Source organism: Natator depressus, chromosome 6, assembly GCF_965152275.1.
Source record: "Natator depressus isolate rNatDep1 chromosome 6, rNatDep2.hap1, whole genome shotgun sequence".
In the NCBI taxonomy this organism is placed as follows: Eukaryota; Metazoa; Chordata; order Testudines; family Cheloniidae; genus Natator; species Natator depressus.
In genome coordinates, this window is record NC_134239.1 from 105,135,108 (window position 1) to 105,162,519 (window position 27,412).

Here is a 27,412-nt window from a genome sequence, read left to right on the forward strand (position 1 = left end):
TTTTTGCCCAGATGTCCTTGATATCCTTCATTCTCTGATATCATGAGTGGGCTGTCTTTATCCATGGAACATAACTTTCAGACAAGATCTTTAAATCTAACCCGAAGATCCATTCAATACTGCAATCCAGACCATCTATCTCTAACAGCCTATAAAGATAAGCATCTCTGATAGCTATAGAAAGGCTTTTCAGTGGAGAGTGTAAAGTATGTGATGCAATCAGAAGTCCACTTCTAGTACATACTATGGAATCAGGGATGTCTTCCCCAGTAGGTACAAGAGCATCACATTGACATTTATTCCTGTTTACTTCAGCACACTCTCAGGTTTTGGTTGGTAGGATTCACAAAAGATCTTAAGGTGAATAACTTGTGAGTGCATGCCCCAGCAATTTTTTTGGTCCTCTGCAGAGTCAGGATATTATATCCCAGAAAGCAACTCTTATATTTTTTATAACTTAAATACAGGCCAATAATTCCACAGTAGGTCCTTTTTCATTTTTGTATGTGCTTATGAATCTTGGAGAGAGAATGCCCCGAAACTACTCACTTTTAATGTAGCATTTGTAGTTGCTGTAACTGTAGTTTGAAATATAGGAGTGCCAAGTAGAGCCCTTGCTATCTCTCCACACATCTTCATTTTTTTTCCGGATTAAGCAGTGTTTTGCCTTCCCCTAGAGTTTGTCTTAAAGCATAATGTGGACTCTTATGTTAATGAACCAACTGTCTTATCTATGCACTGTCTAAAAGCTTCAACCACTCAGAAGTGAAAACTCCACACTGAATATAAAGTGAGTGCTCAAGTTTAACCTATATAATACAAAAGCACTTTGGAATTCTAAATAGCTATCAGTCTGCTCTAAGGACAGTAACAAGAAGAAGGCTACATTCAAGACCTCCATTTTCCTCTGGGTAAAGGTTCACATGCCATCTATGTCCATGCTCACAAACCACATCCAAAGCTTGTCAAATGTCACTTCTGAGCTATTACAGACAAGGTGGCTGAGGTGATATCTTAGTAGACCAACTTCTGTTGGTGAAAGACAAGCTTTCAAGCTTACACAGAGCTCTTTCGTGACCTGAAGAGTCTGTGTAAGCTTGAAAGCGTGTTTCTTTCACCAACAGAAGTTGGTTCACTAAAAGGTATTCTTACCCACCCTGTCTCTCATATGCTGGGACCAACACTGCTACAACACTGTAAACTCCTGAGGTATGTCAACCATGTGGACTTGGAAACCTGAAATATCTGCTTCTTTGATTTAGAAGGCCGGCATCTAGGCCTTCTCTCAACCATTCATCAGCCATTACTGTATGAACCTGACTCTTGTGCCAGTTTTTGATTGGGAAAGAGCCGTCTGCTGAGTTCTCCAGAGTTTCTACTGTTTGCTATATCCACTAATAACCCAGGTTACTGCTGGGAAAGAAAGGACTGTAACAAACTTAAGGCTAACTTCAGCAGCTGTAAGAAGGTGCAACTCCATTGGCACTTTAAAAAAAAAAACACAACCTTGTATGAGCTGTTCTGTAGAACCATCCAGTAAGATCAAAGGGTTCTCTGTAAAGTTCAAAACAGTGCCCAAAAAGGGCTCAAGAAGTTTCTGGCACATGCAAAAAGAACTGTTGGTTTTTTTGCCTGGGACTTGCAAACATTTTCACCTTTTGGCAATAGGAGCAATGGAAAATATCTTTAGACTTTAGATAGAGAGGAAAATCAAAAGAAACAGTCGAAGGGAGATGGTCTCATTCTTCATTGGACGGAGTCCTTTTCTTCTCTCCTCCTTCCCTCCCACCCTTGTGCCCCATCCTTCTAATACAAGAACCCAGGTACAAATTGTTCAAACATTTTAAAGAAATGACCAGTATTTCTAACTGATCATGTTTTTCCTACAAGCCACCATTCCAGATTTTTGGCAAATGCTATTTAATAGAACTGAAATTTTTAAAAATTATTATTACTTCTAGAATAAACGTCTAGAGGAAGTGAAGAGGCAGGAACAGGAATTACTTGAAGCCCAGTCCATTCCTCTAAGGAACTACTTAATGAAGAATGTCATGCCAACTCTTATGCAAGGGCTGAATGAATGTTGCAAGATCAGGCCTGATGATCCAGTTGACTTCCTGGTAAGATAATTATTGTTTTCTCAGATACCTTTGACAAGGCACAAAGGAAAAGTGCATTAAAACAGTAGATCTCTTTTATAGCAAAGGCTTATGAAATCAAAGAAAGAGCCCAGTTCTCTTCCAGTTGACATCAGTGGCAAATTCCAGTTATCTTAAACAGCAGCTGAAGGAGGCCCAAACTCAAATTGCTACTGTTCAGGAGACCAAGAGTTGTTATGAAAGTAGAATATACAGAAACCTAATCTTTTTGGACTGGATTGGCACCTTAGAAACAGCCCAATAAGGGATGGCATGTAGCTGCACTGCCCAGGAGTATGGGAGGGATTCTCACAATTTGGTCCTGGCTCACCCTCTGTACCAACTGACCTGTACTGGCTGGTATACTGGGATGGGAGGTTGGGCCTCTACTCCCTACCCACCACACAGGATCTCCAAAGCAGGTTGCTCAAACAGGGAAATAAGGAGGGGCCTTGTGCCTCCTTAATACCCTGCACAAACACACAGCCAAGCTCCCAAGAGAGCCATAAAAGAGGATGAGCAGAATTACTGCCATCCTGGTGATCTTACCTAATTTTCCACTAAACCATATATAAAAAATATTTGCATGGAGGAAAGGGGAAATATTAACAGATGCTTCCTCTAAGGGCTCATCTACATTTAAGAGCGCTGCAGCTGCGCCCTTGTAACACTTAGGCTACGTCTACACTATAGAGCTTGCACTAGTACAGCTGCACCACCATAAGTTCGCTAGTGTAGCTACTCTATGCCTTAGTGAAGCTATATTGATGGGAGAAGCCCTCCTATCAACATAGCACTGTCTATACTGGGAGTTTGGTCAGTATAACTGCATCACTCAGGGGTGTGAATTTTCTATGCCCCTAAGTGACGTAGTTATACCAACATAAATTTGCAGTGTAGACCAGGGCTTAGTCAAGGCTTAGAATGAATGCATCTGTTTTGTGCTACTGTGGGCAGTATATAATGTCCTTACATCGTTACTCTCTGCCCAATGATGTACAGAATCAGAATGATATCCATCTATAGGGAGAAGGGAGGGCTCTCAGTCTATTAAGAATAAGAATTATGATCTACATTAAGGAAAAAAATGAGAAGATGTACACATTCCTGGATTTTTATCTTTATGGGGAAGGACAATGTGGCCTCAGTAGTAGGTGATACAATCTTTGTTTGCTTGAAGTAATTGTACACTTTGTGTAAAGAGGGGTGATAGTATTAAAAAATGTCATAGAAATTGATGGCATATCTGTCAGGGCTTACAGCTTTACCATCTTGGAGCTTGGATTTTGTTTAAAGTGGCGTCATCCTCTAAACTTCTGTTAATTTGGGGAAGTTTAAAATTGAACACTTAGAGTCTGTAAAGCTGTTACCTTTACTTTTTGTCAATCTTTTGTCTATAGGCAGAATATCTCTTCAAGAACAATCCTGAAATGGAGTGAAAGAGTACTGACAGATGTAAAACCCCAGCACATCATCACACTAATGAAAAGGCAGAACATTTGTAATGTATTTTACAAAAAAATTGATTACATTGAAACTATTTTCCTTATATTTCTTTGTGTAGTTTTCACTTTTATTTCTGACATATTACTTTTACTGCTCATAGTACAGTAGATAGCTTTACACTCCACTAAATACTCTGTTTATGACCACACCTTAAATTATGCACATATACATCAGAATATTTGTGCATATACCTATTTGAAATGGTGGTCCAAAAGAATCCACTCCATCACCATGGAAGGGCAGTACTGTTGGGAGTGTGTTCCTTGCCTCCCATTCTCTAGTGCAGTTGACATGACTAGCACCACCAGCAAATTCTTTTCTGGTTCTCTAGCACAATGGAAGAAACAAGGCTATGGGATTCTTTCCCCCAGTCTTTGAAAAGGGGGCAGCTGCTGCTACTGATAAAGGGAAGGAAACAGGAGCATCAAGGACTATCTTTCTACTAGTCTCCAAGTGTAAAGCTGCTTCCTCTCCTCTGCTTATTAGGAGACTGTAAAGGAACTAGAAAGGCTTTCAGTCCAGGGGTTTTGAGCACCCTACATGAGGCACAGTGAGCAAGTGGTAATTCTGACCTGGGCTTCACACCCTCTGCCTGTTACACAAGAACAGACAGACAGTGGAGCACACGAAGTGCTGCCATTCTGTACCAGATGTGGAAGCATACCAATCCGCTAAAGTGACTGGGTAAATGCCTGGTGACCCAATATGGATCTGCCATTAATTTTCTGTGTTGTTTTGGTATTATCAATATTTGGTTTAATAGTCAAAGGATATTCAATATTTCTGTACCATTATTAAATTGTTTTAAGATTCCCATAGAAGCACTTCTTGAAGGAGAATCTAAAGAGTTCCTGGGGTGGTCACAGTTAGTTTCTCAACAATAGTTGGAAGGCTTTCATTTGGTTATTTTGATTTTGTATTGACCTAATGTATATTGTCAAAAAGGCCAAATAAACCATCTGTCTTGAGCTGATGAGGTTTTGATAGTATTCATCTTCAAATATTTTTTATTATAGAAAATGTAACACCATAGCATGCCTATGGGGGCTGTTTGAAAAGGAAAAGAGAAACGAAAACATCTAACATTTCTAAAAAGGATGATGATCTATTAATACTACATGTAATAAATGCAAAATATTTTAATATAGGACTTTTATCTATTAATTCTCACTGTGTCCCCATTCAAACACACAAAACCCTTCTTCTGCATGCTAACATAACTTGCACAAGGTCACGTGCCAAGTCAGTGACAGAGCCAGGAACAATGCTTGTATTCTAAACAGACAGATGTTTTGTGGATCTAAAAATCCCATTGACAGCCAATCCAATTATCATTCACCTGGGATTCATTTGGAGACAATTTTTAAAGTATTTTTAAATATTTAATAAGTCTTTAGAAGCGTTCAGACAATCTTATAGTGTGAGAGACCTGTGTTTGATAGAAAACTTGATCAAAAGTGAATTTTGGTTTGGACTTTACTGAGACTGACTATCTTCTTCCCAGCAGAAACTCTACTGCATAAATCCCTAAAGAGACTAATAGTTCTTTGGGACAATAAACTGAGTTTTCTTTCTTCCTTATGCAATCCATATTTATTAGGTTTTGTTTATGTGAATAAAACAAAGTTTCATACCACACCATTAAATTCTCTTAAACCGTCTTAACCTGACTGCTGCTGAAACGTTACAAATCTAGGAGGGAATTTTTTTAAAAAATGAGAGAACTCAATCCTTCAACTTTCCAAGGTACAAAAACGGAGTTCCATGCAACATATGCTCGGTGGACCTTCCATATGGCATGACCATAAAAACTTTGATCTGTATGGAGTGTATAAAAAGAGAAACCAAGTAGTCTGAGCACCAGCATGAGACGCAGGATGGATGGCTGGAGTCCTAGTTTTGAATCAGACAATGACTCCCTCTCTGTGTGCGTGGCTTTGCCTTGTTTGCCTCTCTCTCTATGTGTAAAACGAAAAGGAGTACTTGTGGCACCTTAGAGACTAACCAATTTATTTGAGAATAAGCTTTTGTGAGCTACAGCTCACTTCATCGGATGCTCACAAAAGCTCATGCTCAAATAAATTGGTTAGTCTCTAAGGTGCCACAAGTCCTCCTTTTCTTTTTGCGAATACAGACTAATACGGCTGCGACTCTGAAAACTATGTGTAAAACGTGTCCTGTCAGACCTACTCACTCCCCAGAGGGGACAGGAGTCTCGGGTGGGTGTGCAGTCTCGGGTGCTACGAAACGGGAAGGCGGTCTGATTTGTAAACCCCGACACGCCACAGGAGGAGCGCTCGGCACAGGCTGCCCCTTTGCTCCCCAGAGCTAGCCGCAGTTCTGCCCATCCCCGGGGCCAGGGACCTCACTGTAAGCTCGCCTACAACGCGCTGTCCGGAAGGCTCTTCCCTCCGCGCCGAGCGCGCTCCTACACTTGTGGTCAGGGCGCGGCTGCCCGTTCGCAGCCTGCCAAGAGCCCGGCTACCGTCACCCGGGGAGGCCGGCACAGCGCCCTCCGTCCAGGGGAGAGGTCACCTACCACCGCTCCGCAACACTTCCCTGCCTCGCGGGGACACTGTCCTCAAAGGGAACGGAACGACAGGCTCACCGGGAGCTCCTCCCCTCTCCCTCAGGACTCGCCCACCAAGCTTCGTTCGCCGACTCTCCTGCGCGTGCGCTTCCCCTTTCTGGCGGCCGTTAGAACTTTGTTTTCAAAACCCGTCGCTGCTCCCCTCTCCCGGCCTAGAACTACAAATCCCGTGTTGCGGGCTAGCCGCGGGTCCAGTGGGCATGCGCCGGAGGCTCTGCGTGTCGTGCGTACGAGGGGAGGGCGTCGTTGCGTAGGCCCCCGTTCTAGAACGTTGCTGTGGTAGCGCCCGGGCGCCATGTTAGGAGGAGGCCGGAGGGGAAGAGGAAGGAGAAGCGGCGGCAGCGGCTAGGCCCAGCGAACAGTTCCCTCCTCCCTCTAGGGCCCGACTCCGGCCCATATCATGCTCCCGGCTTCCGCTTCCCGGCGGAACGAGTGACCGGTCCGGAGGCGGCAGCGGGGGAGGAGGAGGAGGAGGAGGAGGGGGACGAAGAAGAGGCGGCGGCGGCAGCGGGGGAGCCGGAGAGACGATGCCGTTGTAAGTTGGAACCCGGCAGGGTGTCTCGAAGGCTTGAGCCTTGTTTCCCCCGAGCCTTCTTCCCCAGCGTGGGGCCGGGCTCCCCTCGCCGGCTCGCTCCCCCAAGCCCTTCCCCTGCGCAGCGGGACTTCACGCTTTCCCCCTCCCCAGGTCTCCAGACTCTTCCGGTGCCGCAGCGTGAGGGGCCGCGGATTTGCAGCTTCCCGGGCTTCGCTCCCCTTGGCCCCGGTCTTTCTGAGGCCCCTTATGATAGGATGGGAGGGATGAAGGAGTCATGTAGCACCGGCCCCCTACCAGACTCTAGAAGAGCCCATACTTCGTTCTGCCAGGACTCCCTGTAGCCGGCCTCCTTTCCACTGTGAGGGGCCGCGCGGCCTCTGTGCTCAGGCAACCGCGCGGCGGGGGCCGCACGCCTGCCTCCCTCCCCCACACACAATGAGGAGTTAAGCGCGGCCTTCAGGCAGCCTCTTCCACAGAAGCGATGCACGCGGAAGGGCTGCTCTTCTACCTCTGTTTCTAACGTGTGATTCCTTCGGACTAAGCTGTTGTCCTGCAAATGTTTCTCCAATCTCTCTACTAGACTGGAAAGAAGCAGTTCTGTTCAGGTTACTCTGTAAACCTATGACATTAGCGCCCCCTGCCCTGTGGGAGCCAGTAGTTAGTAGTCCGTCGTACTCTTCTCTCTCTGCTTCCCACCACCATTCCAGCTCTGAAAAACAGTGGGGTTTGTGCATCTCTTGGCTACAGTTCTTTGGAAGAGCTGGGACTGGTGCTCTGGGTATCTCTTTCTTTGCAGCAGGTTTTGAAGAGAGGCTGCATGATGGGGCAGTGTAAGAAACAGATGAAGTTTTGCAATTCCTTTGTTTCCTTTTAGCAATTTGAAGGCTCTTGTTTGGCATAGGCCCATTACTGTTGTCTAAATTTAGTGGACACCTGGATATGGGCGGGTAATTAAATATTTTTGAAAAATCAGACATGTTGGTTTACGAACGTTTTTTTGATAGTAATGAGGAAAGACACATGATTCAAACTTAAATAAGGAACTACATGCGCTGTCTTTTTAAATCCCAAGAATGTTTTTTAAAAGAGCAATACTGTATTCCTGCAACATTAATTTGATTGCAGTAATATCTAAAGACCCCAGTCAGGAGACCCCACTGTACTAAGCACTATACAAATGTTAGTTTTATTATTTACCTGTATTATGGTAGCACCTAGGAACCCCAGGCATAGACCAGAACCCCTTTGTGCACAATGTACAAACGCAACATAACACACAAACTGGATACAATTAACTTAGGCTTGAATAAAGACTGGGAATAGATGTGTCATTACACAAAGTAAAACTATTTCCCCTTGTTTATTTCCCCTCCTACTGTTCTTGGAAACAGCTGGAAATGGCCCACCTTGATTATCACTCAAAAAAAAAAAAAAAAAAAAAACCCCGCTCCCCCGTCTCCTGCTGGTAATAGCTCACTTTTCCTGATCACTCTTGTTATAATCTGTATAATAACCCCCATTGTTTCATGTTCTCTGTGTATATAAAATCTCCCCACTATATTTTCCACTGTATGCATCTGATGAAATGAGCTTTAGCTCACGAAAGGTTATGCTCTAATAAATTTGTTAGTCTCTAAGGTGCCACAAGTACGCCTTTTCTTTTTATGGATACAGACTATCACAGCTGCTACTCTGAAACATAACACACAGACAATCCATGCCCCACAGAGCTCAAAGTCATCTAGGATTTAACAGTATACAGCGTGAATAAACAGAGGGTTTCAGTGAGGTAACAGAACACATCAAGACTATCTTTTACTATTTGGTTGGCATGAATATACATTTTTTTAACTAATACTCAGGTTTTTTCATTACTATCATTGTGGTAAGAGTGGCTGACTATATTTGGTTGGGGGTGTACAATATAAGATTTTTTTGCAGGGCTTTTATAAAAAGACCACAAAAAAAGTGGTTCTCATATCCAGTAGATAATTCCATAGTGGGTTTTATGTCTCGAGAAAATAAAATTAAGGTAAGTAATTCTTTTTGTACGTACTCTTCCATTTGTGGATCCATTCTAAAGTTGAACCATTGCACATGTAGGCCTGGGAGTAGGTGAGTCCCAAACTTTCACATATAGTACAAGTTTGAGATTGTATACATTATTAGTTTATTACTATGCTTTTCTTGATTTATAGGGTTTAACTCTAAAATTGTAAAGTCTTTTCCGGATTGAATTTTGTCATATAGATTTCCATCCTGAGAGAACTTTTTTGCAATAGAAAATGAAGGAATTTAATTTGTTGCGTGGTACAGTTGGACTTCTGTAATACATTATTTTATAGTTTGTTTCGGAACTGTTAGTAATTTTACAAATCATAATTTTAATTTTAAAAACTTGCACTGTTGATCTCTTAAATGAACTCAGAGTCCTGTGGCACCTTATAGACTAACAGACGTATTGGAGCATAAGCTTTCGTGGGTGAATACCCACTTCGTTGGATGCATCCAACAAAGTGGGTATTCACCCACGAAAGCTTATGCTCCAACACGTCTGTTAGTCTATAAGGTGCCACGGGACTCTTTGCCGCTTTTAGAGATCCAGACTAACACGCTACCTCTCTGATACTTCAGTGAACTTGTTACTCTGTCTACTTAGAAAAGACTGACAAGTTTTATTTTTTAAAAAATCTCTGTAGTAGTACTTTGTATGACTGCGGAATTACTGGGAATTTAAAATTCATTAGACAGCCATGACTCCAAACAAACTGGTACAATAAAAGTAATCCATAATGTTAATTAATCTCTGAATTTATGAAATGGTACGTCTGACTTATTTTAGGTCAGTAGTGGCATTAGTTAAAATCTCTCACTATTTTGAAAACTTAGCATACTACTTTTCCCTTGATACTTATGCTTTCCTCCTGTTGGATGCAAATAGGCATTAATCTTCATGCCAAGTGGAAAATAATCTACTAATGTTAAATGCAAGTAAGCATTTTCTCACACACACACGCACCACTAGCTCTATCACTGCTACGCAGTCTGCTTTCAGAAAGTGTGTAGCTAGAGTCACTCTAACTTCTCTATGAACTTCTTGTAGATCTTTTTAGTTTTGCATGATAGTGCCTAGAGACCCCAATCAGGATTTTGCTTCCATTCCGGGAAACCCTATACAACCAGATTTCCCATGCCCCAAGAGTTATCCCTCTTTAGATTGAGAGCATACAAAAGTGTGTAATCCTTAAAAAATCAAAATTCAGTGAACAAAAACTCAGTATAAAGAATAGGAGTACTTGTGGCACCTTAGAGACTAACAAATTTATTTGAGCATAAGCTTTTGTGAGCTACAGCTCACTTCATCGGATGCATTCAGTGGAAAATACAGTGGGGAGATTAATATACATAGAGAACATGAAACAATGGGTGTTACCATACACGCTGTAAGGAGAGTGGTCACTTAAGGTGAGCTATTAAGAGCCGGAGGGGGGGAGGAGGACCTTTCATAGTGATAATCAAGGTGGGCCATTTCCAGCAGTTGACAAGAACATTTGAGGAACAGTAGAGGGGGGGAAATAAACATGGGGAAATAGTTTTACTTTGTGTAATGACACATCCACTCCCAGTCTTTATTCAAGCCTAATGTAATGGTGTCTAGTTTGCAAATTAATTCCAATTCAGCAGTCTCTCATTGGAGTCTGTTTTTGAAGTCTTTTTGTTTTAATATTGCGACTTAGGTCTGAGATCGAGTGACCAGAGAGATTGATGTGTTCTCCAACTCGTTTTTGAATGTTCTAATTCTTGACATCTGATTTGTGTCCATTTATTCTTTTATGTAGAGACTGTCCAGTTTGACCAATGTACATGGCAGAGGGGCATTGCTGGCACATGATGGCATATATCACATTGGTAGATGTGCAGGTGAATGAGCCTCTGATAGCATGGCTGATGTGATTAGGCCCTATGATGGTGTCCCCTGAATAGGTATGTGGACACAATTAGCAACAGGGTTCGTTGCAAGGATAGGTTCCTGGGCTAGTGGTTCTGTTGGTGGTTCTGCTGGTGAGTATTTGCTTCAGGTTGGGGGGCTGTCTGTAAGCGAGGACTGGCCTGTCTCCCAAGATCTGTGAGAGTGAGGGGTTGTCCTTCAGGATAGGTTGTAGATCCTTGATGATGCGTTGGAGAGGTTTTAGTTGGGGGCTGAAGGTGATGGCTAGTGGCGTTCTGTTATTTTCTTTATTGGGCCTGTCCTGTAGTAGGTGACTTCTGGGTACTCTTCTGGCTCTGTCAGTCTGTTTCTTCACTTCAGCAGGTGAGTATTGTAGTTGTAAGAATGCTTGATAGAGATCTTGTAGGTGTTTGTCTCTGTCTGAGGGGTTGGAGCAAATGCAGTTGTATTGTAGAGCTTGGCTGTAGACGATGGATCGTGTGGTGTGGTCTGGATGAAAGCTGGAGGCGTGTAGGTAGGAATAGCGGTCAGTAGGTTTCCGGTATAGGATGGTGTTGATGTGACCATCGCTTATTAGCACCGTAGCGTCGAGGAAGTGGATCTCTTGTGTGGACTGGTCCAGGCTGAGGTTGATGGTGGGATGGAAATTGTTGAAATCATGGTGGAATTCCTCAAGGGCTTCTTTTCCATGGGTCTAGATGATGAAGATGTCATCAATGTAGCGCAAGTAGAGTAGGGGCATTAGGGGACGAGAGCTGAGGAAGCGTTGCTCTAAGTCAGCCATAAAAATGTTGGCATGCTGTGGGGCCATGCGGGTGCACACAGCAGTGCCGCTGATTTGAAAGTATACATTGTCCCCAAATGTGTAATAGTTATGGGTGAGGACAAAGTCACAAAGTTCAGCCACCAGGTTTGCCGTGACATTATCGGGGATAGTGTTCCTGACAGCTTGTAGTCCATCTTTGCGTGGAATGTTGGTGTAGAGGGCTTCTGCATCCATAGTGGCCAGGATGGTGTTTTCAGGAAGATCACCGATGGATTGTAGTTTCCTCAGGAAGTCAGTGGTGTCTCGAAGATAGCTGGGAGTGCTAGTAGCATAGGGCCTAAGGAGGGAGTCTACATAGCCAGGCAATCCTGCTGTCAGGGTGCCAGTGCCTGAGATGATGGGGCATCCAGGATTTCCAGATTTATGGATCTTGGGTAGCAGATAGAATACCCCAGGTTGGGATTCCAGGGGTGTGTCTGTGTGGATTTGTTCTTGTGCTTTTTCAGGGAGTTTCTTGAGCAAATGATGTCGTTTCTTTTGGTAACCCTCTGTGGGATGAGATGGTAATGGCTTGTAGAATATGGTGTTGGAGAGCTGCCTAGCAGCCTCTTGTTCATATTCTGACCTATTCATGATGACGACAGCACTTCCTTTGTCAGCCTTTTTGATTATGATGTCAGAGTTGTTTCTGAGGCTGTGGATGGCATTGTGTTCTGCATGGCTGAGGTTATGGGGCAAGTGATGCTGCTTTCCCACAATTTCAGCCCGTGCACGTTGGCGGAAGCACTCTATGTAGAAGTCCAGTCTGTTGTTTCGACCTTCAGGAGGAGTCCACCCAGAATCCTTCTTTTTGTAGTCTTGGTAGGAAGGTCTCTGTGGGTTAGTATGTTGTTCAGAGGTGTATTGGAAATATTCCTTGAGTCGGAGACGTCGAAAATAGGATTCTAGGTCACCACACAAGTGTATCATGTTCATGGGGGTGGAGGGACAGAAGGAGAGGCCCCGAGATAGGACAGATTCTTCTGCTGGGCTAAGAGTATAGTTGGATGGATTAACAATGTTGCTGGGTGGGTTAAGGGAACCACTGTTGTGGCCCCCTGTGGCATGTAGTAGTTTAGATAGTTTAGTGTCCTTTTTCTTTTATAGAGAAGCAAAGTGTGTGTTGTAAATGGCTTGTCTCGTTTTTGTGAAGTCCAGCCACGGGGAAGTGTGTGTGGAAGGTTGGTTTTTTATGAGAGTATCCAGTTTTGAGAGCTCATTCTTAATCTTTCCCTGTTTGCTGTAGAGGATGCTGATCAGGTGGTTCCGCAGTTTCTTTGAGAGCGTGTGGCACAAGCTGTCAGCATAGTCTGTGTGGTATGTAGATTGTAATGGATTTTTTACCTTCAGTCCTTTTCGTATGATGTGTCCATCTGTTTGCATTTGGAAAGGAAGATGATGTCCGTCTGCATCTGTATGAGTTTTTTCATGAAGTTGATAGATTTCCGCTCCATACGGCTAAATTCAGTGCCTTGCATAATGACAGGTTTCAGAGTAGCAGCCGTGTTAGTCTGTATTCGCAAAAAGAGAAGGAGTACTTGTGGCACCTTAGAGACTAACAAATTTATTTGAGCATAAGCTTTTGTGAGCTACAGCTCACTTCATCGATGAATTCAGTGGAAAATACAGTGGGGAGATTTATATACATAGAGAACATGAAATAATGGGTGTTACCATACACACTGTAACCAGAGTGATCACTTAAGGTGAGCTATTACCAGCAGGAGAGCAGGGGGACAACGACGACACCTTTTGTAGTGATGTTAGCAGTCTGACACATTTTTATTTTTATGGTTAAGGCATTCTCAAACACCAAGACAAATTAGAGGATTGGGCCAAAAGAAATGTGGTGAGGTTCAACAAGGACAAGTACAGAGTCCTGCACTTGGGACGTAAGAATCCCATGCACTGCTACAGACTAGGGACCGAATGGCTAGGCAGCAGTTCTGCAGAAAAGGACCTAGGGGTTACAGTGGACGAGAAGCTGGATATGAGTCAACAGTATGCCCTTGTTGCCAAGCAGACCAATGGCATTTTGGGGCTGTATAAGTAGGGACATTGCCAGTAGATCAAGGGACGTGATCGTTCCCCTCTATTCGACATTGGTGAGGCCTCATCTGGAGTACTGTGTCCAGTTTTGGGCCCCACGCTACAAGAAGGATGTGGAAAAATTGGAAAGCGTCCAGTGGAGGGCAACAAAAATGATTAGGGGACTGGAATACATGACTTATGAGGAGAGGCTGGGGGAACTGGGATTGTTTAGTCTGCGGAAGAGAAGAGTGAGGGGGGATTTGATAGCTGCTTTCAACTACCTGAAAGGGGGTTCCAAAGAGGATGGATCTAGACTGTTCTCAGTGGTAGCAGGTGAGAGAACAAGGAGTAATGGTCTCAAGTTGCAGTGGGGGAGGTTTAGGTTGGATATTAGGAAAAACTTTTTCACTAGGAGGGTGGTGAAGCACTGGAATGCGTTACCTAGGGAGGTGGTGGTATCTCCTTCCTTAGAAGTTTTTAAGGTCAGGCTTGACAAAGCCCTGGCTGAGATGATTTAGTTGGGGATTGGTCCTGCTCTGAGCAGGTGGTTGGACTAGATGACTTCCTGAGGTCCCTTCCAACCCTGATATTCTATGATTCGAAGGTACAAACTCGGATTCTGTTTGCAATACTATTAGCTGAAAGTTATATAGCCCTTCTGATTTGATGATCCAGCCTCCTAAGCATTTAATTAAGCCCCACAAACACTTGTATGATGTATTCAAGGGATATATGGCTGTCAATCCATTACTTTTGTGACATTCTGGGGTGGAAGGTGAAAGCTGTTTAAAGGAATGCATTTAACTTAAATTTTGTTGAGCGCTTTTATAAAACTGAAGAGCATTAGATGTTTCCACAATTTAAAAAAAATTATGAAATCTACTTACAAACATAGAATCATAGGATATCGTGGTTGGAAGGGACCTCAGGAGGTCATCTAGTCCAACCACCTGCTCAAAGCAGGACCAGTCCCCAACTAAATCATTCTAGCCAGGGCTTTGTTAAGCCTGACCTTAAACTCCAAGGAAGGAGATTCCACCACCTCCCTAGTAACTCATTCCAGTGCTTCACCACCCTTCTAGTGAAAAAGTTTTTCCTAATATCCATCCTAAACCTCCCCCACTGCAACTTGAAATCATTGCTCCTCGTTCTATCATCTGCTACCACTGAGAACAGTCTAGATCTATCCTCTTTGGAACCCACTTTCAGGTGGTTGAAAGCAGCTATCAAATCCCCCCTCATTCTTCTCTTCCGCAGACTAAACAATCCCAGTTCCCTCAACCTCTCCTCATAAGTCGTGTGTTCCAGTCCCCTAATAATTTTTGTTGCCCTCTGCTGGACGCTTTCCAATTTTTCCATATCCTTCTTGTAGTGTGGGGCCCAAAGTACTCCAAAGTGGACATAGTACTCCAAAGTGGACATAGTGCTCCAGATGAGGCCTCACCAATGTCAAATAGAGGGGAACAATCACGTCCCTCGATCTGCAGGCCATGCCCCTACTTATACAGCCCCAAAATGTCATTGGCCTTCTTGGCAACAAGGGCACACTGTTGACTCAATATCCATCTTCTCGTCCACTGTAATCCCTAGGTCCTTTTCTGGAGAACTGCTGCTGAGCTATTTGGTTCCTAGTCTGTAGCAGTGCATGGGATTCTTACGTCCTAAGTGCAGGACTCTGCACTTGTCCTTGTTGAACCTCATCACATTTCTTTTGGCCCAAACCTGCTGAGGGTGCAGTCCACGCCATCCTGCAGATCATTAATGAAGATATTGAACAAAACCGGCCCCGGGACCGAGCCTTGGGGCACTCTGCTTGATACTGGCTGCCAACTAGACATGGAGCCGTTGATCACTACCCATTGAGCCTGACAATCTAGCCAGATTTCTCTCCACCTTATAGTCCATCTAGCCCATGCTACTTTAACTTGCTGGAAAGAATACTGTGGAAGACCATATCAAAAGCTTTGCTAAAGTCAAGGAATAACACGTCTACTGCTTTCCCCTCATCCACAGAGCCAGTTATCTCGTCATAGAAGGCAATTAGTTTAGTCAGGCATGACTTACCCTTGGTGAATCCATGCTGACTGTTCCTGATCACTTTCCTCTCCTATAAGTGCTTCAGAATTGATTCCTTGAGGACCTGCTCCATGATTTTTCTGGGGACTGAGGTGAGGATGACTGGCTTGTAGTTCCCCGGATCCTCCTCCTTCCCTTTTTTTAAAAGATGGGCACTACATTTGCCTTTTTCCAGTCATCCAGCACCTCCCCCGATCGCCATGAGTTTTCAAAGAAAATGGCCAATGGCTCTGCAATCACATCCGCCAACTCCTTTAGCACTCTCGGATGCAGCGCATCCGGCCCCATAGACTTGTGCTCGTCCAGCTTTTCTAAATAGTCTGGAACCACTTCTTTCTCCACAGTGGGCTGTTCACCCCCTCCCCATGCTGTGCTGCCCAGTGCAGTAGTCTGGGAGCTGACCTTGTTCGTGAAGACAGAGGCAAAAAAGCATTGAGTACATTAACTTTTTCCACATCCTCTGTCACTAGGTTGCCTCCCTCATTCAGTAAGGGGCCCACACTTTCCTTGACTTTCTTCTTGTTGCAAACATACCTGAAGAAACCCTTCTTGTTACTCTTAACATCTTTTGCTAGCTGCAACTCCAAGTGTGATTTGGCCTTCCTGATTTCACTCCTGCATGCCGAGCAATATTTTTATACTCCTCCTTGGTCATTTGTCCAATCTTCCACTTCTTGTAAGCTTCTTTTTTGTGTTTTAAGCTCAGCAAGGATTTCACTGTTAAGCCAAGCTGGTCGCCTGCCATATGTACTATTCTTTCTACACGTCAGGATGGTTTGTCCCTGTAACCTCAATAAGGATTCTTTAAAATACAGCCAGTTCTCCTGGACTCCTTTCCCCCTCATGTTATTCTCCCAGGGGATCCTGACCATCAGCTCCCTGAGGGAGTCAAACTCTTCTTTTCTGAAGTCCAGGGTCCGTATTCTGCTGCTCTCCTTTCTTCCTTGTATCAGGATCCTGAACTCGACCATCTCATGGTCACTGCCTCCCAGGTTCCCATCCACTTTTGCTTCCCCTACTAATTCTTCCCGGTTTGTAAGCAGCAGGTCAAGAAGAGCTCTGCCCCTAGTTGGTTCCTCCAGCACTTGCACCAGGACATTGTCCTGTACGCTTTCCAAAAACTCCTTGGATTGTCTGTGCACCGCTGTATTGCTCTCCCAGCAGATATTGAAGCCTCCCATGAGAACCAGGGCCTGCGATCTAGTAAATTCCATTAGTTGATGGAAGAAAGCCTCGTCCACCTCATCCCCCTGGTCTGGTGGTCTATTGCAGACGTCCACGACGACATCACCCTTGTTGCTCACACTTCTAAACTTAATCCAGAGACTCTCAGGTTTTTCTGCAGTTTCATACCAGAGCTCTGAGCAGTCATACTGCTCTCTTACATACAATGCAACTCCCCCACCTTTTCTGCCCTGCCTGTCCTTCCTGAACAGTTTATATCCATCCATGACAGTACTCCAGTCATGTGAGTTATCCCACCAAGTCTCTGTTATTCCAATTACATCATAATTCCTTGACTGTGCCAGGACTTCCAGTTCTCCCTGCTTGTTTCCCAGGCTGCTTGCGTTTGTGTATAGGCACTTGAGATAACTCGCTGATCGTCCCGCTTTCACAGTATGAGGCAGGAGTCCTCCCCTCTTGCGCTCTCCTGCTCGTGCTTCCTCCCGGTATCCCACTTACCTCAGGGCTTTGGTCTCCTTCCCCGGTGAACCTAGTTTAAAGCCCTCCTCACTAGGTTAGCCAGCCTGCTTACGAAGATGCTCTTCCCTCTCTTCGTTAGGTGGAGCCCATCTCTGCCTAGCACTTCTCCTTCTCGGAACACCATCCCATGGTCAAAGAATCCAAAGCCTTCTCTCCGACATCACCTGCGTAGCCATTTGTTGACTTCCATGATTTGACGATCTCTACCCGGGCCTTTTCCTTCCACAGGGAGGAATTGATTTTTAAATTTTTAAATAGTGAACAATATTTTCCTAGGGGAAATAGCATTCTGAAGAACATGATGTTTTAAATCACATTTCTAGTCCTTATTGTTCCAAAGATAATCTTGTGAATGTGAATCAAAATACTGTTGCAATATCTCTCTTGCAAAGTCCTTCTAATGCTGCATACTCCAATTTATGAATTGGACTTGTAGAGCTCCTACCCACCTCAATTCTACCACAGCTATCACCTTCTAGCAAACAACAAAGCATTCTCCAGTGCTCTGCCACTTGTATATGGACACCAACCCAGTGATTGTCTCTAAGCTAATTTGATACTATGTCATTTTGATTCTGATGACACATGCAGACTTCCCTAGAAGTATGACAGAGATATTTTCCCCTGGAGCTTATAACATTGCTCTTAGCAGGAATGCAACCTGGTATCTTGTAATGGATATGATAAATACCCCCAAACTTGGTTATTGCAGAGTTAAGGTTGCCCAGTGGTGCCTTGTGCTGTTCCAGAATATAGTGTGGCTAAATGTAAACATCTGAAAACTAGGGCATGACCACACCTGCAATGCAACTTTAATTCTGCCTATTTCCCCCAGGAGCTGGTAGAAGCCACTGGGAATGGTTCAGTAAAGGTGAATAAAAGGTTTGCAAACCACCAAGGAAAAATCTAACACTTCCCATCACTTGGTGGTGTTAAATCAATATTTGACATGTTACTGGAAGATGCGTTAGTCAATCACAAATTACAAGGCTTAATATAGGAGTCACTTTAAAAATCTGTGAATCTACAGTAAGTAGATATGAAGAAAAACTCAAAGAATGTGCTGTTTGTTGGAATTCAAAGCTGTGGAATACAACACTTTATCTGCATGCACTCCAGCTGCGTTCACTGTGTTAGATATAGCTGTGTTGATTGTTGGAGGGATAAGTTGAAGCATCTTGGCATGTGCATGTATACCTTGAGAGATAAGTGTGCCTCATTTCTGAACTGAATTTTTTAAATTTGCATCAGTAGGGGCGCACAAGCGTGTTGTGTGTTTTTTGTGTGTGTTTGTCTTTGTTTTTTGACAGGGTTGTCAGTAACCTGACTGCATATGTGACAGTAGTCTCCATGGCTTGGTTAAGGGTAATGTCTCAGAAGGAATCCTCAGTGAAAGGGAGTGAAGGGTTGGTGACACTGAAGTCTGAGGTGGCTTGTGTGACATAAGTCATTCTTTGACTGCAGGGTAGGTTTAGGTAGCTTCTGTTTGTTGTACCTCACCTAAACTTGAAGGTTTGGCTTAACAAAGAGAAGGATTAGACTTTGTCCTACAGGTTTAGAGTAGCAGCCTTGTTAGTCTGTATCTGCAAAAAGAACAGGAGTACTTCTGGCACCTTAGAGACTTAACAAATTTACTAGAGCATAAGCTTTCATGGGTTACAGCCCACTTCATCGGATGCATAGAAGGGAACATATAGTAAGAAGATATACATGCATACAGAGAAGGTGGAAGTTGCCATACAAACTGTAAAAGGCTAATTAAGATGAGCTATTAGCAGCAGGAGAAAAAAACTTTTGTAGGGATAATCAAGATGGCCCATTTAGACAGTTGACAAGAAGGTGTGAGGATACTTAGGGAAATAGATTCAATATGTGTGGCTGGGTCATTGCATATATTGAATCTATTTCCCTAAGTATCCTCACACCTTCTTGTCAACTGTCTAAATGGGCCATCTTGATTATCCCTACAAAAGTTTTTTTCTCCTGCTGCTAATAGCTCATCTTAATTAGCCTTTTACAGTTTGTATGGCAACTTCCACCTTCTCTGTATGCATGTATATCTTCTTACTATATGTTCCCTTCTATGCATCCGATGAAGTGGGCTGTAACCCATGAAAGCTTATGCTCTAGTAAATTTGTTAAGTCTCTAAGGTGCCAGAAGTACTCCTGTTACTTTGTCCTACCGTACTCATGTGCTCTGTTCCCAAAGTCTTCTGCAGTATCTGTGAGGATAGAGTGGTAATACATGTGGTGTTGGCATTTTGGGTAATCGCTTAAAGGGGGCAGAGTTGTGTTGCAAGGGTGCATGTACATAAGAACGGCCGTACCGGGTTAGACCAAAGGTCTGTCTAGCCCAGTGTCCTGTCTTCTGACAGTCGCCAATGCCAGGTGCCCTAGAGGGAATGAATAGACTAGGTAATCAAGTGGATCTATCTGCTGTCGCCCATTCCCGTCTTCTGGCAAATGGAGGCTGGGGACATCATCCCTGTCAATCCTGGCTAATAGCCTCCATGAACTTACCTACTTCTTTTTTGAACCTTGCTGTAGTCTTGGCCTTCACAACATCCTCTGGCAAGGAGTTCCACAGGTTGACTGTGCATTGTGTGAAGAAATACTTCCTTTTGTTTGTTTTAAACCTGCTGCCTATTAATTTCATTTGGTGACGCCCAGTTCTTGTGTTATGAGGAGGAATAAATAACACTTCCTTATTTACTTTCTCCACACCAGTCATGATTTTATAGATCTCTGTCAGATCCCCCCTTAGTAGTCTCTTTTCCAAGCTGAAAAGTCGCAGTCTTATTAATCTCTCTTCATATGGCAGCCATTCCATACCCTTAATCATTTGTTGCCCTTTTCTGAACCTCTTCCAATTCCAATATATCTTTTTCGAGATGGGGCGACCACATCTGCATGCAGTATTTGAGATGTGGGTGTACCATGGATGTATATAGAGGCAATATATTTTCTCTCGTGTCTGTCCCTTTCTTAATGATTCCTAGCGTTCTGTTCGCTTTGTTTACTGCCGCTGCACATTGAGTAGATGTTTTTACAGAACTATCCACAATGACTCCAAGATATTTCTTGAGTGGTAACAGCTAATTTAACCACATCATTTTATATGTATAGTTGGGATTGTTTTCCAATGTGTATTACTTTGCATTTGTCAACACTGACTTTCATCTGCCATTTTATTGCCTAGTGACCCAATTTTGTGAGATCCTTTTGCAGCTCTTTGCAGTCTGCCTGCGACCTAACTATCTTGAGTAGTTTTGTATCATCTGCATATTTTGCCACCTCACTGTTTACCCCCTTCTCCCAGACCATTTATGAATATGTTGAATAGGACTGGTCCCAGTACAGACCCCTGGGGGACACCACTATTTACCTCTCTCCATTCTGAAAACTGACGATTTATTCCTATCCTTTGTTTCCTATCTTTTAACCAGTTACTAATACATGCGAGGATCTTCCCTCTTATCCCATGACAACTTACTTTGCTTTAGAGTCTTTGGTGAGGGATCTTGCCAAAGGCTTTCTGAAAATCCAAGTACACTATATCCACTGGATCCTGTTTCTCCACATGTTTGTTGACCCCCTCAAAGAACTCTAGTAGATTGGTGAGGCATGATTTCCCTTTACAAAAATCATGTTGACTCTTCCCCAACAATTTTTGTGTTCACCTATGTGTCTGACAATTTTGTTCTTTACTATAGTTTCAACCAGTTTGCCTGGTATTGAAGTCAGGCTTACTGGCCTATAATTGCCAGGATCACCTCTGGAGCTCTTTTTAAAAATTGGCATCACATTAGCTGTCCTCCAGTCGTTTGATACAGAAGCTGATTTAAATGATAGTTACAAACTACAGTTAGTAGTCCTGCAATTTCACATTTGAGTTCCTTCAGAACTCTTGGGTGAATATCATCTGGTCCTGGTGACTACTGTTTAGTTTATCAATCTGTTCCAAAACCACCTCTAATGACACCTCAGTCTGGGACACAGCTCCTCAGATTTGTCACCTGAGAAGAAAGGCTCAGGTTTGGGAATTTCCCTTATATCCTTAGCTGTGAAGACAGATGCAAAGAATTCATTTAATGTCTCTGCAATGGCCTTATTGTCCTTGAGTGCTCCTTTAGCATCTCGATCGTCCAGTGGCCGCACTATTTGTTTAGTAGGCTTCCTGCTTCTGATATACTTACTTTTTTTTTTCCTATTACATTGTGAGGCTTTGGCTAGCTGTTCTTCAAATTTTTTTTGGCCTTCCTAATTATATTTTTACACTTCATTTGCCAGAGTTTATGCTTTTCTGTTTTCCTCACTAGGATTTAACTTTCACTTTTTAAAGGATGCCTTTTTGTCTCTCACGGAGCCTTAAGCATAAGAGGCTCAGAGAGGTGAGCAGTGACCTAGTCATCTCAGTGAGATGTTCTCAGCTGAATAGGAACTCCCACTGGAGGAAATGCACCCTTAAACAATAGCTCTGAGACATGTGAAGTACTCCTTTCATCTCGGAGCATGTTCTCATCATTCCTCCATTGCGCATTTAGTATTCCAGCTAATGCAGGGAGAGGGGCTATAAGCCTCCAGATCCTAGCTAACACACAAGTAGGCAAGGATTCCCCAGAAAAGCAGAGCCCCCAGTATACTAGCTCACTCTCCTCACTCTCCCCTAGTCACTGCTGCCTCATTCCTCTATCCTGTGCATGAGGCAAGACCCTCTATTGTCTCTGCCCTGAGGGATATGGCTGTGAATGAGAGGTATCTTTCCCCAGTGCCCAGTCAGGAAAAATGGAGTGGGGCTGAGGAAGTGGTGGTGACTTCAAATGGGAGGGGAGAATGTGGAGCTGATAGGCCTCCTGCCCTTAATCCCCAGCTCCACCATTTCCTCACCCCGGCCTGAAAATCTTATGAGCAGCTCATGTTCAGAGGATCTGTGTATCAGGAACTGTTTGACCAGCCAACCCAACAGCTTTCTTTCCTTTGATCACCATTGGTCCCCTTGTGGCACCTTAGAGACTAACGAATTTATTTGAGCATAAGCTTTCGTGAGCTACAGCTCACTTCATCGGATGCATGATCCGAAGAAGTGAGCTGTAGCTCACGAAAGCTTATGCTCAAATAAATTGGTTAGTCTCTAAGGTGCCACAAGTACTCCTTTTCTTTTTGCGAATACAGACTAACACGGCTGCTACTCTGAAACTGGTCCCCTTGTTCAAGAAACATGATTACATTATTCTAACTGTTTACAAGAGTCTTTCTTCTTCCCTCTATTCAATTAATGCTAATTTCCTTGGCACTACTTAAGTAAAAAGTCCGCATATGGTTTTTAGAGCACTGGGAAAATACCTCTCTTAAACCAGAAATTTTGGTCTCAGGGCTAAACTTCTAGAAGGAGCCCTTGCTGAATGCAGGCAGAGAGCAAGGAATGTGCACAAGACAACTTTTCTGAAAGCTGCTACGGGTAGCTCACAGTGCATGCATGCAGCTCAGGTTCAGTGACCACAGCATATCGCCTTGAGCCACCCAATTACTATGGCAGCATATTCCCTGTGAACCCTCTTGCTTCAACAGAGCCAGCCCTAGTCTTGTCTTTAAACCTGCATTGTGGTCTTTTGGACACATCAATTTGGCATGCTCCAGCCTTGAGTTACAAACTTCGCTTTTAACTTTGTCTTGCTTCCCCAAAAGTGCGGCAGGTGCCATACACTAAATAAATCCAAAGCAATTGAGTTCTGTTTGTGGAGGATGAGAGCCATAATTGGAGCTTCTAGTGTGCACCCAAAAAAATACATTATTTTGTAAAATACTGGTTTTGGGGTTTTTTTGTTTGGTTTTTATATTGGAGGCTGTATTTTAAATGTCTGGACCATTAGCCCTGCTCACTACCCCTATGAGGCATAGGAAATTTCAAGACAGTCTGCATCAATGTGTGGGTTTTAAGGCACCATGAATAACCACCTTTAAACAGAAAGTGATGCCGCACCATAACTTTAGCAGAGTTGGTACTCTGCTATGATTATGGAGGCACAGATAGCAGCTCCATGGTTAAGTCAAGTCTGCACAGGATTTTCATGGGACTTTTCAAGTGTGTTTTTTCTCGACAGATTTATTTTATTAAATATTTTAAAATTACAAATCCGCTCTTTTGAATTTTATAAAGAAAGTGGTAATTTATCTAGAGTTAAATTAGCATGGCTTTTTAAAAAGACTCAAGAATTTTAGACTTGAAGTCTCTCCTCTTTTCGAGCTACCTTCATGAAAAACCAGTGGACAGAATCCTGAAATTCCTCACATAAGCAAGGATATCACACATTTTAGTAAATGGGGGTATTGAATAAGGCATTAAATACATGAATTGTGAGGGAATGTCAACTAATAATGGCATTTTTCATTACGAGTTAATGATGGAGGGATTTTTACCTATATTAGCTAACATGATGCTCACTGTGGATTTCTATTTCCTGGTTTTTGCAGTTTTTAATTGGGTATTTGCTTTTAGCCATCTCAATTGCTCTTAGTATGTGTCTGAATGTTGTATAGGTAATACAGTGTACTCCTCATAAAAGGATTACTTTTACTTATGTAGCACCATAAGTGGAAGGCAGTGCACCAGCATAAAATAAGAGAAGAACCCTATCCTAGAGAGTTTACAAACTTACTGATACATGTACCAACACAATGAATGAAAACAGTCCCAATGGGAGGATGGACTAATGGTGTGAGGAAATATGCCTGAGAATATTTTGGTTTAACTAGGGGCTGACAAGCGATTAAAAAAATTAATCTCTTTTAATTTGCACTGTTTAACAATAATAGAATACCCTTTTTTGGGATGTTTTCTACATTTTCAAATATATTGATTTCAATTACAACACAGAATACAAAATGTACAGTGCTCACTTTATTTTTATTACAAATATTTTCACTGTAAAAAACAAAAGAAATAATATTTTTCAATTCACCTAATGAAAGTATTGTAATGAAATCTCTTTATCATGAAAGTTGAACTTACAAATATATAACTATGTACAAAAAAAATAACTGCGCTCAAATATAAAACAATGTAGAACTTTAGTGCCTACAAGTCCACTCAGTCGTACTTCTTGTTCAGCCAATCGCTCAAACAAGTATGTTTAGACTTGCAGGAGATAATGCTGCCCGCTTCTTGTTCCCAGTGCCACCTGAAAGTGAGAACAGGCGTTCACATGGCACTATTGTAGCTGGCGTCGCAAGATATTTACATGCCAAATGCGCTAAAGTTCATATATCCCTTCATGCTTCAACCACCATTCCATAGGACATGCGTCCATGCTGATGACGGGTTCTGCTTGATAACAATCTAAAGCAGTGCGGACCGACGCAATTTCATTTTCATCATCTGAGTCAGATACCTTCAACAGAAGGTTGATTTTGTGGTTCAGGTTCTGTAGTTTCCACATCGGAGTGTTGCTCTTTGAAGTCTTCTGAAGGCACGCTCCACACCTCGTCCCTCTCAGATTTTGGAAGGCACTTCAGATTCTTAAACCTTGGATCGAGTGCTGAAGCTATCTTTAGAAATCTCACATTAGTTTCTTCTTTGTGTTTTGCCAAATCTACAGCAAAAGTGTTCTTAAAACGAACAACATATGCTGAGTCATCATCCGAGACTACTATAACATGAAATATATAACAGAATGCAGGTAAAACAGAGCCGGAGACATACAATTCTCTCCCCAGGAGTTCGTTCAGAAATTTAATTAATGTATTATTTTTTTAATGAGCATCATCAGCATAGAAGTATGTCCTCTGGCATGGTGGCCGAAGCATGAAGGGACATACGAATGTTTAGCATATCTGGCACATAAATACCCTAAAATGCCGTCTACAAAAGTTCCGTGTGAATGCCTTTTCTCACTTTCAGGTAACATTGTGAACGAGAAGTAGTAAGTACAGTTATGTAATGAAAAAAATCTACATGTGTAAGTTGCACTTTCACGATAGAGATTGCACTGCAGTACTTGTATGAGATGAATTGAAAAATACTGTTTCTTTCGTTTATCATTTTTACGGTGCAAATATTTGTAATAAAAAATATAAAGTATTCTGTGTTGTAATTGAAATCATATATTTGAAAATGTAGAAAGAACATCCAAAAATATTTAATACATTTCAATTGGTATTCTATTGTTTAACAGGTTTCAGAGTAACAGCTGTGTTAGTCTGTATTCGCAAAAAGAAAAGGAGTACTTGTGGCACCTTAGAGACTAACCAATTTATTTGAGCATGAGCTTTCGTGAGCTGCAGCTCACTAGCTGTAGCTCACGAAAGCTCATGCTCAGATAAATTGGTTAGTCTCTAAGGTGCCACAAGTACTCCTTTTCTTATTGTTTAACAGTGTGGTTAAAACTGCAATTAATGTTGGTTGGTTTTTTGAGTTAACTGCCATGGACAGCCCTAGTTTTAACAAATGGAAACTTCTGGTTGCAGCCATTTGACCTGTTGAGCTAAAGCTAGCTTTTATTTAACTTCATTATGATTGGGCGTGGAAGTGGAACTTAGGACTGCTTGAGTAGAGTTCAGTGGCAGAATTTGTTAATAAAATCATAGAAATTTTGGGGTGGAAAATACCTTGAGAGGTGATCAAGTCCAGCTCCCTGCGCTGAGGATGGACCAAGTATATATACTGTGCTTACATCATGCTTCATTTGATAATGTAATAAGGCTTCACTGTTTCGGGTGCTTGAAAATAATGAAGATTAGAAAATAGGTAATATGCCCAATATGTTTGATTTGCATAGAAGTTCCCTTTTCAGAGCAAGTGCATTTGTATGGATGACACACAGTAGTGTAGTGGTTAAAATGAACGCTTAAGCCTTTTTGCATGTTTAATACTCTGGAAAATAATAAATATAGGCTCCTGGAAGCTGGGCTGCATGCTCTTCATGGTGGGAACCCTGTACATATACCTCTATTATTACGTTCATAGCACTTCTTGGAGCGATAAGATATATACAAGAAGCTTCATTTCTTTCCACTCTGCTGCTTTTCCGCTGGGGTAGGGGGGAGACATGGACTAATTTATCAGTAGCACTACTTATTATGTCTTTTCCTTTAAGTCCAGGATCTACCGGTACTGTGACTGGGTGCCTGGGATGGACCATGCTGAGAGTACCATCTCGGGGCAGACTGCAAAAAACAGGGAAGACAGTCCCCCCCCACCCCCTCAAATTGGTGGTTTATTCTATGATTAGATTCACCAAACTAGTAGCAAAAGAGCTTCTGTAGCACCACACTGGTTAACAAGAAGCCTAAGGGCTAGTCTACACTGGCAATGTTAAAGCGCTGCCGTGGCAGCACTTTAATGTGGCTTGTGTGGTCGCAGCGCAGCTCTGGGAGAGAGCTCTCCCAGCACTCTAAAAAAATCACCTCCATGAGGGGCGTAGCTGAGCTCCCAGTGCTGGGGCACTGTCTACACTGGCGCTTTACAGCACTGAAACTTGCTGCTCTCAGGGATTTGGTTTTCCCACACCCAAGCAAGACAGTTGCAATCCTGTAAAGTGCCAGTGTAGACAAGCCCTAGCACAGTCCCCTTTAGGCATTCCACCACTTGACTCCCATCCAGACAAACAAGTCTAATGTCATGAGAGGTTATTGAAAATCCAGCTCACCATATTGAGATCCTACTAATTCCAAAGGATCAGACACTTACCCCCAAGTCAATATATATTTCAGGTCTTATCCAAATATCTCACTGTCAACCAATCCTAAGTAAACTAAAGATTTCTTAAGAAAAGAATAGTTATCCGATGAAGTGAGCTGTAGCTCACGAAAGCTCATGCTCAAATAAACTGGTTAGTCTCTAAGGTGCCACAAGTACTCCTTTTCTTTTTTCTTTTTACGAATACAGACTAACACGGCTGTTACTCTGAAACCTAATAGATCATAAACATACAAATGATTAGATCAGGTTTGTAGCAGTGATGGTATAGACTGCTAGCTTCCAAAAGTGTCTCTGGTAACTTTCAAAAGACTGGAAAGTCCTCAGTCCATAGTTAAAATATTCCTTTTAGTTGTAAATCCGCAGTCCAGAGCATTAGAGCAG

At 42.8% G+C, this 27,412-nt stretch overlaps 2 protein-coding genes across 4 annotated transcripts in view; both read left to right on the forward strand.

Annotated features, from left to right (window-relative positions):
* Nucleotides 1-4,677, forward strand: part of AK7 (adenylate kinase 7) — a 64,016-nt gene extending 59,339 nt beyond the window's left edge. The window contains exons 17-18 of the mRNA XM_074956191.1: nucleotides 1,962-2,120; nucleotides 3,539-4,677. Of these exons, the coding sequence (XP_074812292.1) occupies nucleotides 1,962-2,120; nucleotides 3,539-3,577 (198 nt within the window). The 3' untranslated portion in view covers nucleotides 3,578-4,677. The remainder of the gene's footprint in view (nucleotides 1-1,961; nucleotides 2,121-3,538) is intronic.
* Nucleotides 4,678-6,635: 1,958 nt separating this feature from the next.
* PAPOLA (poly(A) polymerase alpha) overlaps nucleotides 6,636-27,412 on the forward strand; it is a 96,785-nt gene continuing 76,008 nt past the window's right edge. For all 3 annotated transcript variants that reach the window (XM_074956188.1, XM_074956189.1, XM_074956190.1), the window contains exon 1: nucleotides 6,636-6,769. In XM_074956188.1, the coding sequence (XP_074812289.1) occupies nucleotides 6,762-6,769 (8 nt within the window). In that variant the 5' untranslated portion in view covers nucleotides 6,636-6,761. The remainder of the gene's footprint in view (nucleotides 6,770-27,412) is intronic.